Source organism: Hibiscus syriacus, unplaced genomic scaffold (genome assembly GCF_006381635.1).
Source record: "Hibiscus syriacus cultivar Baekdansim isolate YM2019G1 unplaced genomic scaffold, ASM638163v2 tig00111847_pilon, whole genome shotgun sequence".
Classification (NCBI taxonomy): Eukaryota; Viridiplantae; Streptophyta; class Magnoliopsida; order Malvales; family Malvaceae; genus Hibiscus; species Hibiscus syriacus.
The window spans coordinates 2,747,501-2,762,420 of NW_024063200.1; the positions used below are offsets into that span (position 1 = coordinate 2,747,501).

At 32.9% G+C, this 14,920-nt stretch overlaps 1 protein-coding gene across 2 annotated transcripts; it reads left to right on the forward strand.

Moving 5' to 3' along the window:
- Positions 1-11,285: 11,285 nt before the first annotated feature.
- LOC120172257 lies at positions 11,286-14,381 on the forward strand. Of its 2 annotated transcripts, none has more exons than XM_039179761.1 (7): positions 11,286-11,733; positions 11,821-11,901; positions 12,054-12,123; positions 12,823-13,008; positions 13,115-13,175; positions 13,880-14,068; positions 14,180-14,381. In XM_039179761.1, exons 3-6 carry the CDS (start codon positions 12,085-12,087, stop codon positions 14,044-14,046), a joined length of 453 nt encoding a protein of 150 aa, XP_039035692.1. In that variant the 5' UTR covers positions 11,286-11,733; positions 11,821-11,901; positions 12,054-12,084; the 3' UTR covers positions 14,047-14,068; positions 14,180-14,381. The 2 variants fall into 2 exon arrangements, with proteins under 2 accessions (XP_039035692.1, XP_039035691.1); XM_039179760.1 differs by having other exon boundaries at positions 14,205-14,379.
- Positions 14,382-14,920: the final 539 nt, after the last annotated feature.

The following is a 14,920-nucleotide window of genomic DNA, read 5'->3' on the forward strand; positions in this document are numbered from 1 at the left end:
TACATAAGTGCATACATACATACATACATACATACATACATACATCATACATACATATATACATATACATATATACATACATACATACTACACATACATACATACATACATACCTACATACATACATACATACATACATACATACATACATCATACATACATACATACATACATACATACTACATACATACATCATACATACATACATACATACATACATACTACATCGTACATACTACAACTACATACATACGTACATACGTACTACGTACATACGTACATACATACATATATACATACTATATACATACATACATACATACATACATACATACATACATACATACATACATACATACATACATACATACATATATACATACGTACATACGTACCTACGTACATACGTACATACGTACATACATACATACGTACATACGTACATACGTACATACGTACATACGTACCTACGTACATACGTACATACGTACATACGTACATACGTACATACGTACAGACGTACATACGTACATACGTACATACGTACATACGTACACGTACTACGTACATACGACATACGTACATACGTACATACGTACATACATACTCTACATACATACATACGTACATACAACTACATACATACATACGTACATACGTACATACGTACATACATACTACATACATACATACATACATACATACATACATACAACATACATACATACTACATACATACATACATCATACATACATACATACATACATACTACATACATACATACATACATCATACATACATCATACATACATCACATACATACATACATACATACATACATACATACATACATACATACATACAGACATACATACAACATACATACATACATACATACATACATACATACTACATACATACATACATACATACATACATACATACAGACATACATACATACATACATACATACATACATACATACATACATACATACATACATACATACACATACATACATACATACATACATACATACATACATACATACATACATACATACATACATACATACATACATACATACATACACCTACATACATACAACATACATACATACATACACATACATACATACATACATACATACATACATACATACATACATACATACATCATACAACATACATACGTACATACATACATACATACGTATACATATACGTACACGTACATACATACATCGTACATACTACATACATACATATACATACATACATACATACATACGTACATACACATACATACATACATACTACATACACTACATACTACATACATACATACATACATACATACATATCATACATACATACATACATACATACACATACATACATACATACATACATACATACATACATACATACATACATACAACATACATACATACATACATACAACATACATACACATACATACATACATACATACATACACATACATACATACATACATACTACATCATACATACAGACATACATACATACATACATACATACATACATACATACATCATACATACATACATACACATACATACTTATTATACGTACATACGTACATATACATACATATATACATACATACATACTACATACATACATACATACATACATACATACACATACATACATACATAATACCTACATACATACATACTACATACATACATACATCATACATACATACAACATACATACATACATACATAACATACATACATACATACATACATACATACATACATACATACATACATACATACATACATACATACTCATACATACATACATACATACATACAACATACATACATACATACATACAACATACATACATACATACTACATACATACATACATACATCATACATACATACATACATACTACATACATACATACATACATACTACATACATACATACATACATACATACCACATACAACATACATACATACATACATACATACATACATACACATACATACATACATACAACATACATACATACATACATACATACATACATACATACATACATACACATACATACATCCATACATACATACATACATACATACTACATAATACATACATACATACATACATACATACATACATACTACATACTACATACATACATCATACATACATACTTCTTACAGATTTCCCATGGAAATGAGAGAAAGAAAAGAAAAATCAGAATTCAAGCCTCAATAAAAGGAATTACATTAAGAGTGGCAGAACCTCAAGAATTGAGGGACTCGATACACAGAACAATCATCATTTTTGAAGTGGGGCATGTTACCCAGCTAATGAGTTTTTAAATAACTAATTCTAATTTTCAGAAGTTTCTTGACGATTTTTTAAATGAGTTTAAAGAAACTAAGTCTGATTTTCAGAAGTTTCTTGATGATTTTTAAAAGAACTTTCAAAGAAATTAAGCCTAATTTTAGGGGTTTTCTTGACATTTTCAAATGAATTTGAAAGAAGCTAAGCTTGATTTTCAGGAGTTTCTTATTGTTTCAAATGAATTTTAAGAAATCAAGCCTAATTTTTAGGGGTTTCTTGATGTTTTCAAATGAATATTAAAGAAACTAAGCCTAATTTTTAGGGGTTTGATGATAACTGTAAACGAAAGTTTTTAAGAAACTAGGCTTGATTTTCAAGCGTTTCTTGATGAGTAAGTCCTTTGGGCCATCAGTAAGTCTTTCGAGCATGATGCTTAAATCCTTCGGTCATCTATAAGTCTTTCGAGCAAGATGATAAGTCCTTCGGGCCATCCATAAGACCTTCAGGCAGGATGTTTCAACATTTCCTATTGCTCAATTCACAACACCTCGAATCAGCTTAAGTCCTTCGGCCATCCATAAGACTTTCGTGCAGGATGTTTTCAAATGAGTTTTTAGTAACTAAGCTTGATTTTCAGGGGTTTCTTGATGATTATCTCCAAAGATTTTTAAAGGAAGCTAAGCCTAATTTTAGGGGTTCCTTGATGACAAATGAAAACGAAAGATTTTAGAAACTAAGCCTGATTTTCAGGGGTTTCTTGATGTTTTTTAATTTTTGAATAATATAAGCCTAATTTTAGAGGTTTCTTGATAACTGTAAATGAAACTTTTTTGAATAAGCTAAATTTATCAAAAGAATTTTTTTACTGGGGCAAGATGCACCCATTCACAAGTCAAGATTCACAAGAATACATGTAGGTACGACATGTAAAGAAGACAACCAAACTAAGAAAATAATGAAGAATGCTCTAGCAATGAACTTCTCTGCAACCAATTCCAACAGATCAAGAAAACCTACATTTACATGAATTTTCATCTTTGCATCATACATTCATCATTTCATACACATGGTAAATTTTGATTTCCCTCTCATGAGGAGGCCTGTAAAATCTATTTTGAAAATTTATTTTGTCCTTCTTAGGATTATTTCTCTAGAGAATTGTTTGAGTCCTTAGGACCGTTTTTATGGGATGTCGCATGGTCTTTCTTAAGAATTTCCCTAGAAGCATTTTCATTATGTATTTCTTCCGACTTGACTTTTCCATGTCACTTCAATGTGAATGAACAATGTCGTTTCCAAGATGGGCCCAACAAGACAAAAACTCAGCAATTTGCTACATTAAGGAATTCAAAGAGCCAATAAAGATTTCATTTCACGACTTCAGCAGAATAATCCATATTTTCACCATTGAAAGACATGGATCTCAATAAAATTTGAGGACCTTTGGGTCAATACCTTCGGGTACTTCAAACACAATTATCACTAACACATGATATTTTTTGCAAGTTTAAAACTCTTCAAAGAAAGGTAAATTAGTCAACATTTCCAGTGGAGATTTCATAATGAAAGAACTCATCCGTTGAGAGAGAAGAAGTTCATAATGAGAAGAACTTGTTCAACCTTAGCTCGATTCATCACATATGGAGTTGAATCAGCAATACCTTACTTGAGGGATCACCATTTCCAGTGGAGAGTTCATAATGAGAACTCATCCGATGAGGGAGAAGAAGTTCATAATGAGAAGAACTTGTTCAACCTTAGCTCGATTCATCACATATGGAGTTGAATCAGCAACACCACTCGAGGGATCAACATTTTCAGTGGAGAGTTCATAATGAGAAGAACTCATCCGATGAGGGAGAAGAGTTAATGAGAAGAACTTGTTCAACCTTAGCTTGTTTTCCATCGCATAAGGAGTTGGAACATCATCGACTTTTTCTCGTCTATCACATAAGGAGTTAGAACAACCTAATCATTTCGCTACTCCCTCACATAAGGAGTTGGATCAGTATCACCTTGGCTCAATCATCATAGAAGAAGGTGGATCAACATTTCTAGTGGAGAGTTCATAATGAGAAGAATTCATCCGATGTGGGAGAAGAAGTTCATAATGAGAAAAACTTGTTCAACCTTGGTGATTCCATCACAGAAGATAGTGGATTGACATCCCCACAAAGAGTTCATAATGAGAAGAACTCATCCGATCAGAAGAAATTGGAGCTCAAGATTTTAGCAGTTTAGGCCAGATAAAAATGGGTTCTTACTATCTTTGATTTGTTCCTTTCCACATTAATGAGCAAAGAAGGGCAGCTGTAAACACCATTTTTTCATTTTATTTTATTAAGTAAAAAAATATTATAATATTACAGTGGTGGGGTTATTAATACCCCAACCAACCTTGTAAAAGGAAGGCTTTTCCCCGAAAAATATGGAAAAAAGAGGTTCTCTCTGACTTTCTTTTGGTTTAATGTTTTTTGCTTTTTGTTCTTGGTTTTTGCTTATTTTTTGGGGGTTCTCGTGTTGCATAAGATTGGCCATTGTTGAGTGGTGGCCGACGTGCGAGAGAGAGGCCATCTCACAGTCATGAGACGTCAGTTGGTGGTGGCCTTCGTTGAGGCTCGATTTTGAGCCCTCTTGGCCACCGGATGGGGAGGAGAAAAAAGGAGAAAGAATGAGGTTAGGAGGAGAAAGAATGAGGTTAGGAGGAAAAGGGGTCCGGCCGCCTCCTCCGTTGTGGTGAGGTCATCGGTTAGTTTATGATGATCACTGGCCCGGTTTCCAACGTGTGAGGACCGGTGAGCGGCGGCCGAAGCGCTTATGGAAGCTTTGGAAAGCTTCTTCCTAGTTCACGTAAACATGGGGTTAATATTTTGTTTGTATGAAAAATGGGTAAATCACTCACCAGGTCCCCATATTCTAGCTTATTTTTGCTTTGTGTGTCAAGGTCAAATCGCAGTCCAGATCCTCCAGTTTCAACATGTTTTACGTTTTGGTCACTATCAGGGTAAAATCATCTTTAAGCTCATCATATTTTAATTTCTTTTGCACTCTGGTCATTAGCTTTGTTATTTATTTATATATGTATATTAATTTTAATAATTTTTGAATTTAGTCACTGTTTTTATGTTTATTCATTTTAGCCATGTTGGGATTTTGTTTCTTATGTTATTATGATGTGGATGTAGTATTTATAATTATTCATTTAGTCATTTTTTTATTTTTGATTTGGCTACTATAATTTGTAATATTCTATTTTAGTCCATAGTTGTGGTGTAATGTATTATACGTTATATTTTGCTTGTAAAATGTAATATGTATTTTAAGTGATACATATGTTTTATATTTAATATTTATAATTCTGTGAATGTACAATTTATGTTTTGTAACTTAGGTACTTTATTTTCTTTAGCACTTTAATTTTTGTAATGTCATTTTAGTAATTATATTTTGTTTGCTTATTTAACATAATATTTATACTTTAAAGTATGCACTTGTCAATTTAGTCAAATTTATTTCCATCATTGAAGCATTTAATTTTTATCTTTGCTTTAATTTTTATTTATTTATTTCTAATTAGTATTTTAATTTATAACTTTTTCCATGTAAATTGTTTGCATATAAATCTAAATATTCAATATGTATGAAAGCTTCATAAGCATAACTTAATCGATTTCATAATTTGATTAAGGGTAGTATTTATTTATTTTAAAATATTAAGAAGGGACGGTCTTAAAGTACTAGATGTCATATTCTGATATTTTAAAATAAATAATATTTTATTAGAAAAGCCTAAATTTGTGAATTTGCCTACTTTAATTTTATTCATTTTGGTTGAATCACATTATTTTAATTGAGTTCTTGAGATAATTATTATATTCTTTTTATTTCAGTTGGACAGAGAAATATTCTTCCTAAAATATTTTAGGGATTATCTTCTCTTCGATTGAAAATATTAGAATATTTTCTATTCCTCTGTAGAATTTCCCGTTAAATAAAATTGTATGCTGAATTGGGAAAATAGGATCATAATTTAAATTTATTCTAATTCTTAGATTTACATTAGAGACAATTATAATCGATGGGTACCAATTTTGGGCGTTGTGGGGGTACTTATCTTTCCCTATACGTAATCGATCTCTAAACCCCTTTTATTTTAAAAAAGAATGAATCCCTGGTTACATGCAGACTAATTTATCTTTTAAAATGATGTTTTCTTAAAGACACTTTTAAAAGAAAATTTTAGATATCCGACCTACCTAACTCAAAAAAGTCGATGGCGATTCCAAAACATTTCGAAACCTTTTCAAAAGAAAATCCCATGTCATTCTAAGTTTTTTCCCCGCTCGGGCGGAAAACGGTGTCGACAGTTAGGAATCCTTAAATAGATATTGCTTTGCATTTATCCATAATTATAAAAAAAACATGCTTATATACTTTTTAATGCTTAAATTATACCTCAAAAATAAATTAGTGCTCAAAGAATTTTTTACTAACAATAGGTGTCTAATGTTTCCAATATTATATTTTTGGTGTCTAGATTGTAACACCTGTTAAATTAGGCCATTATCTAACACGTGTAACGTATATAAAATTTTAAAAATTATTTTATTTAAAAAACTCAATATTATAATTAAAAAAATGAAAACCCCTAAATTTTACATCTTTCGTTGTCGATCGACCATCGGTCTGTGACTGTCACTATTGACACCATTAGAACGACTAGTTGCGCGACCATAACTCAGTCCCCACCTACCGTGAAACTGTGTTGATCGTCGTGAAAAACGTCGCGAAGGTTGTCGGATTTTTAGGTTTTTCATTATTGTTTTCCAACAATTTTGACTGCCACAATTGTCCGTACATTACATGACTGTCATCTTTGAGTTCTTCGTCCTACTCTGAACAAAATCTAACCGGTAGTGACCCTTTGTCGTCGGCAGTGGGGGATGGGAATGAGAGGGACGACGCAATGATTGAATTTTTTTTGATCTTTTTCTTTTTTCTAGAAACATTTTTATTATTAAAAAATTAAAAATATAACGGTAGACACATAAATTTTTTAAAAAATATATATAATATTGACACCTAAAAGTTTTAAAAAAATATAGCGGTAAACATCTAAAAGTATAACGGAGAAAATGTTAAACACCTTTTATTAACAAAAAAAATTCTTTAGACACCAAATCGTATTTTAGATATAATTTAAACACTAAAATGGTAGTAAGCCTAAAAAAGACAAATTAATTATGAAAACAATAGAGCATCAACCTATGAAAGAATCATCATTTTGGAGCAAATTAATTAGGTTCCATTTACATCCTTAAATGCAACCAATTTATAGCAAATAAATAAAGAATTCAATAATACGAAATACCAATGTGTATATATTCTAAACATTAATTTAGGGTTTACCAACCCTAAAATGCATGTACAATAAATTGCATAATTATTTAGGCCTAAAAGTCGTTTGCCTGTTAAATTATACGTTTTTATCTTGGGATGTTATATCCCTTAATTTTTTCTCAGTATCTTATTTTATTATCTTCATTAGAAGAAAAAATCGGTCGTTGTCAAGCACCACGAGGAAACAATTTAATCTAAAATTAATCTCATTCATTTATATATTTAAAATTTAATAATATTATTATTTATCTTTATTTAATTTTATTCAATATATTAATACCATTTAAAAAATGGCACACTTTATCGCCTATAAAAAGAAAATAAAGAAAGTAATTAATTATTTTCGTTTAAATTTTGTACACTTTTTCCATTGAAATAAAAAAAAATCCCATAAGACATGATCACTTAAGATTAAATGTCGTTAGACCTTTAACGAGTTGTGTATGTGACACAATGAATATAAAATTAAAAAAATAAATTATACAAATCATCACTAATATAAATATGTTTTAGTTTTTCCATGATGTTTCAAAAGTAACAAATTAGTCATTAAAACATAAACTTTTTTCTAATTTCTATTTTTTTTTCAAACACCCACCACAGGCATATATTCACAACTCAACGTTCACCTATAGAGAGAGTGGAAGCCCCAATGCAGTTTAGCATCGTGTCCCTTGACAGTAAGAAATATCTGAATTATATGTTTGTTTTATGAAGCAATCATTGATTCCCAAGTTGTCATAGTTTATCTCTAAGCGATCAAAACGTCCCTCCGATTGAAGGCACGCTTTCCTCATCAATAGTCACTGTTACATATTCGAACCATGAGAACCAAACCTCTTATACCGACATAAAGAATCGATTAATGCCATTCTCATATGGGTTTCCTTTTACAAGAAAAGCCTTGGAGAAGAACTATTCTTCATGGTGTTTGATTCTTTCTTCTTTTTCATTGAAGATGTCTTTCATGGATAGACTTCTTTGATCCTAATGAATGATAAAACTGCAAAAATCAGGATCTAAAGGTTGAAGGAAACCTTCCCAATTGTTCTTGTCGCTTAGTTCTCTCCAACAACTTGCTATGGATCTACCCATCACTGTTTTTTAAATTATGTACCTGAGACGACTCTAGTTGCCATGGTTAGGCACTTTATAAAGGCCTTGAGGTTTCCAAGATGAAGTGTGTATCGTTTATTGTGGTAGACGTCGAACAAGACAACAATTTTGTCGTGCGACCTTTGGGTTGGTGCTGCATGAAGGGTAGTTCATGTGAATATAGTGGTAGTACTAGTAGGGTTTTTTTTTATATATAGAAAGCTTTTGATGTGTTATCGGTCAATTTGCTACTTTTGAAATTTCTGTGAAAAAATAAAAACTTCTTCAAATATTAGTGATCATTTATATAATTTATTCTTTTTAATTTTATATAAATTATATCAACAATTCATTAAAAGTATAATAACAATTAGTCTCCAGTGACAATATTTTAATTAAATAAAAATGTAAATAATAAAATATTATTAATTTTTAATTTTACTATAAAACATACAAAATTTAAATAAAAATGATGAATAATGTAATTTATCCCAAAAAAAAACCTAGAAAGCGTGCAACGGAAGCCTTGTAGGTAAGTAAATGGATGTTGAATTAGTAGACCAATTCTTAAAAGTGTTGTTAGGCTGGGCTTTGTATTCTTTTTTAGTTAGTGGGAAAAACCCTACACTGCAAGTTTCTGCTGCTAAACATTTGGAGGCTCGTCTTCAAAACTCCCCCCCCCCCTCGTTAGCTTTTTGAAAATCCCTAGATTGTAAAAGAATGGCGAATGTTACAGAGTCATCGGTTTCTGATGCTAAGTCCAGTCGTTCTCAGAAGAAGAAACAGAGGATGAAACTGGATGCTAAAAGCGTAAATGCGCAGAAGCAAACTTGTTTAGGAACAGATTCGTTAAGGGAAGATGCTGATTTAGGACCAGAGCAATCGAGTGGTTCGCGTCGGAAGAAAAAGAGGAAAGGGAGTTCCTCTAATGCTGAAAAGCAAAGCGAAGGTGTACGGACTCCGGAGAGTCCATTGGATGAACAATCGGCTCTTTCAGAAACGAAACGAAAGAATAAGATGGCTAAATCTGGGGAATTGGAGAACTTGAATGCCATATCTGAAAAATCTTTGATAGATGTAGAGAAGGTAAGTGATTCTCATTTGATGTCCAAAACGAGTTAGTCTAGATCCTGATTGAAGAAGAAGAAGAAAGGGGAAGTTCAGGTTTAGGATTCTGGAAAATTGTAGTTTAGAGTCGGCTCATTCAGAAACGAAACAAAAGAGGAAGAAGAAGAAAAAGGTGGGTATTTTTGGGGAATTTGGCAACTTGAACGGGAAATCTATATTAGAATTGAATGATAAGGAAGGAAATTCTTGATAGATCAAATAAGGCAATGATTCACATTTGGAATCCAAAATTAATGTTGGTTTACGGTCAGAATTAGCAGGGGCTCAATTGAATGAATATTCGGAAAGGAAAAAGAAGGGAAAAGGAAAGAAGACAAGGCTTAGTTGTACGGATAATGATGATATTAGCTCAAAGAGCAATGGAAAGGATAATAATGAAGCTGAAATAACAATATCTGTCCTGAACCCATTAATGAAAATGATTTGATGGATTCTTTGATAACTGATAAGCAAAGTGATTCACCAGTAACTGCAAGTATTGGTATGGTGAAAACTCAAAATTCCCATGTTGATGGAGATAGGGAAACCTTTGAGATAGGGAAAAAGGAAAAAAACCCATCACAACAAAAAGAAAAAGTCTTCCAATCTCTTGAGTGATGGGTTTGGAACATATACAGACTTCAGTTGACCATTTAGAGAAGGAACTTACAACTGGTTCAGAAATGGATCAATGAAGTACCGGTTCGGCAAATTATGCCTGTACAAGTTTGGAGGTAGCATTGGGCAACAGCACATGCACTGAATCTGATCTCAAAGAAAGAAAAAGAAAGAAACGAAAGAATTCAAAGGGGTCTTTGTGCAAAGATGAAGACCGAAAGGATGTGGAGATTAAAACCAATGAGGAGGAAGTTGTTCCCTTCAACTTGATTGTTGCAAAAGATGATGTTGCACTAACAGCTAAGGTTTCGGAGGTAGCACTAGGCAACAGAACAGGCACTGAATCTGATCTCAAAGGAAGTAAAAGAAAAAAACAAAAGGGGTCTTTGTGCAAGGATGAATACCAAAAGGATGTTGAGATAGAAACCAAGATGGAAGAAGTTATTCCTTCTCCATTGGACTTGGCTGTCACAACAGACGATGTTACACTAATAGCTAAGGTTTCAGAGGTAGCATTGGGCAAGAGCACAGGCACTGAATCTGATCCGAAAGGAAGAAAAAGAAAGAAGTCGAAGAAGTTGTGCAAGGATGGAGACCAAACAGATGTCGAGATAGGAACTAAGATGGAAGAAGTTATCCCTTCTCCCTTGAACTTGGCTGTTGCAAAAGACCATGATACACTAACAGCTAATGTTTCTCCTTCGATCTTGGCTGTCACAACAGACGATGTTACACGAATAGCTAAGGTTTCAGAGGTAGCATTGGGCAACAGCACAGGCACTGAATCTGACCCGAAAGGAAGAAAAAGAAAGAATTCAAAGAAGTTGTGGAAGGATGGAGACCAAACAGATGTTGAGATAGGAACTAAGATGGAAGAAGTAATCCCTTCTCCCTTGAACTTGGCTGTTGCAAAATACCATGATACACTAACAGCTAATGTTTCTCCTTCGAACTTGGCTGTCGCAAAAGATGATGCCACACTAACAGCTAAAGCTAGAGAGAACAATTTCTCACGAATGTTGGACATTCATTTCAAAGAAATTGCATTAGCCGTCCCAAGAAAAGCTTCTTGTTCTTGACTTGAATGGAATTCTTGTAGATGTTGTTCAAATACCATGTAAAATCAAGCCACATGCTAGAGTAAATGGGAAAGGAGGTAATATGTGGTAAATAATTTTATCTGAAATTTCTGTTTGCCTTCAATTAATCTAACTTTGACTGGGGCCACCTTTCTTGTTTACAGTATTCAGGAGACATTTTATGATGATTTTCTCAACTTTTGCTTTAGGACATTTAGCGTTGGAATCTGGTCATCAAGAGTTCAGTATGCTCCTGCCTTTGCTTGAGAATTGTCTTCCATTGTTTACTGTGTTTTTTCTCTGAGTATTGTTAAGTTAGATAAGTGCACCATAGAGCGTAACATTCCTTCGTGAATGACATTACGCCTTTACCATGTTGCTATTATTGTTGTTGCAGTAAAAATGTGCTTGGGGTGCTTGATCTTCTTATGGACAAAAAACGGAGACGTGAACTGGTTTTCTGTTATGTAAGTAGCAATCCCTGTGGTATTTAACTATTCCTAATAAATGAGATAATTGTCAAAGGTTTGGTTAGCTAATTAGTGACTATATCATTTCCTTCTTGATTTTTCATTGTATATATGACTTCAATCAATGAGCTATACTTGCATGATTAGTTAATCAAGTAAGGTGGTCCTTTTACTGTTAATTCATCCCCTAGATGACCGCTCCGTTACTACAATTACAAACTAATTAAAATCCTTTTTCTAGGCAAATTAGTCGTGAAACTGTTAGATTCTACTGTCTGGAATTTCCCATGGTATGCTATTATTCTTGTTTTTAGCTGCAATAATAAGTTATCTAGCTTTTGTAACTTTATATTAACAATATAAATGGAATACATCCATCTATCTTGCAAGAACAAACTTAAAGGGTTGACATTAGGGTGGACCGAAAGTCTGCTAAGAACTTGATATGTATTTCAAATGCAATGTCTGCTGTTATACAAGCATATGCTGGAATAGTTTTCAGCTACCTTTCCATTAAAGGTTCTGCCTGAGAAATGGACCTTATAGCCTATCCTATGCGATGTTAATATTCTTGTAACCTCTATCATCTTTTGTAGAGGTTTGATCAATTGAAAGCTGCTTCTCTCTTTTGTAAGTACACCAATGGGTTAAGTGCTGTGTATGATTTATTCATCTCATGATATGGGTTTAATGCAGGGCCGAAACCTGTGTACAATTACAAAATTCAAAACCCTCGAGAATGAGGATAAACCGTTAGTTTTGAAGGAACTTAGAAAATTATGGGATAGGCAATTACCTAACCTTCCATGGAAGAAGGGAGAGTATGATGAATCAAACACGCTTTTGTTGGATGATTCTCCTTATAAGGCTTTGCGAAATCCTGTGAGCTTTTAACTAGTTTCCTCTATTTGCTTATGGCTTATTTAACACTTTTCAGATTGTTGAAATTCAAATGATGCTCTAATGCTTTCAATCTTTTCATTGGTAGGCAAATACTGCTGTATTTCCAGATCCTTACCAATACATGGATGCTGCAGATTGTTCATTAGGTGAGACATGAACTAACATGTTTTAGGGAATTACAGGTACACAAACAGATTGACCATGATACAGTATCTAAGCCTTCAAAGGGGGTATATTATTGATCTTACCTTTTTGGTCTTTTCACGGTATAGAAAAAGCAAAAATGGATCTTTTTAAATAGGTTCTGTAGATCCTACCCTTACCTTTATTGAAACCATAAACTTGTTGGGTAAAAAATGCCTTCTCCCTGTTCGAGGAACTCTGAAATTATGTAGTCGGCCTTTGTATTTGCATGTATTACTGTGTTGTGAGGCTGCGTTCACTATATGTAACAGTGTAATTGCACTGCCAGTCATGTGATTTTTCAAGCATAACCATAACTCAGTCTCAGCTGACCTTTTCTTCTGTACATATATAACCAAGTTTCGTTTGCCTGTACTCTGTAAATATCCCTAGTGATGGTTTAGTTATGTTTTGGTATTTGGATATACTCTAATATTTAAGCAGAGCGCGTGTGTGTGGGTGGGTGGGGGGATAAAAATGAAAAACAATGACAAAAGCCAACAGTTTTATGGATAATTTCTTATGCAAATGATATTGGTTCATGTTACAGATCTTACCATTTGGGTTTGCATTGAAGGTCATCTGTAGTGTACCTAATTCCTCCTCCGGCTTATTTTCCTTGCGTCCTTTTATTGCAATTTTCATTGTTAAATAATGTATGCAACAGCACCTGAAGGAGATCTTCGGAAATATCTTGAACGGTTGGCTGAAGCAGAAAATGTTCAGCAGTTCATCGAGCAAAATCCATTCGGGCAACCGGCCATCACAGAGACTGATCCACATTGGGATTTCTATTCCCAAATCATAGAAGACAAGACGTTGCAAGCTCGGTAATTCCCGCTCCAATTTTTCGCATGTAAGTCTCGAAACAAATCCTTCATTTTTGACATCTTTTGAAAGTTATAGGCATTTAGGTTAGCATATGGTGATTTCTGCTGATGATAAAACCTTAATTGGCCTTTCATAGTTCACATTGGTCGGCTCTTTTTGAGGTGGTCTCCCTTCCAAAATACCAGGAACGATGTTGCTTTGGCTCTATTTTTCTCGGAGTATTCGTGTTCGATGTATATTAAGAAGGTCGGGATATGATTCTCCGGTGGCTTCGGAAAACTCTTCGACGGTTCTTGTTCTCTATTTTCTTAGTAAAAGTAATTGTGTCTAAAATCATTATTTTGAAATTTAGTTTTTTTTAGAATATATAAATTTGTGACATGATTTTAAGCAGCAAATTATGAAAAGAGCTTTCTATGAAAGACAAAAGACATCTTATACTCTTGACACTCTAGTGTGACATGACGTCAAGTTTCAAACCCTCAATCATACTTAAAGAATTTAGTACCTCATCTCATTAGTCCAACTGATTGTCATTTAAATTCATATTTATTTAATAATAGAATCATTTATATAAACTACTCTTGTTTTTAGTGTAATTTGTAAGAATAAATTATATTTAAAAATAACTTTCTATGAATTTACACATTAATCGATTAAGATACATATATAAGTAATTATATGAAAAACTTTGATCACCTCTCTATCTGATCATGGTGATGTCTTCAAATATTACTTGAGTAATTTAGACACTAAAGTTGTAGTTATCCAAATAAAGAAATTAGAAGAGAAAGACCCTAACTTTTATTTTTGGTTTCATAATTTTGATGTCTTGTTCTTTTCTCATTTGATCATTTATGGGTTGGTTTAGTGAAAT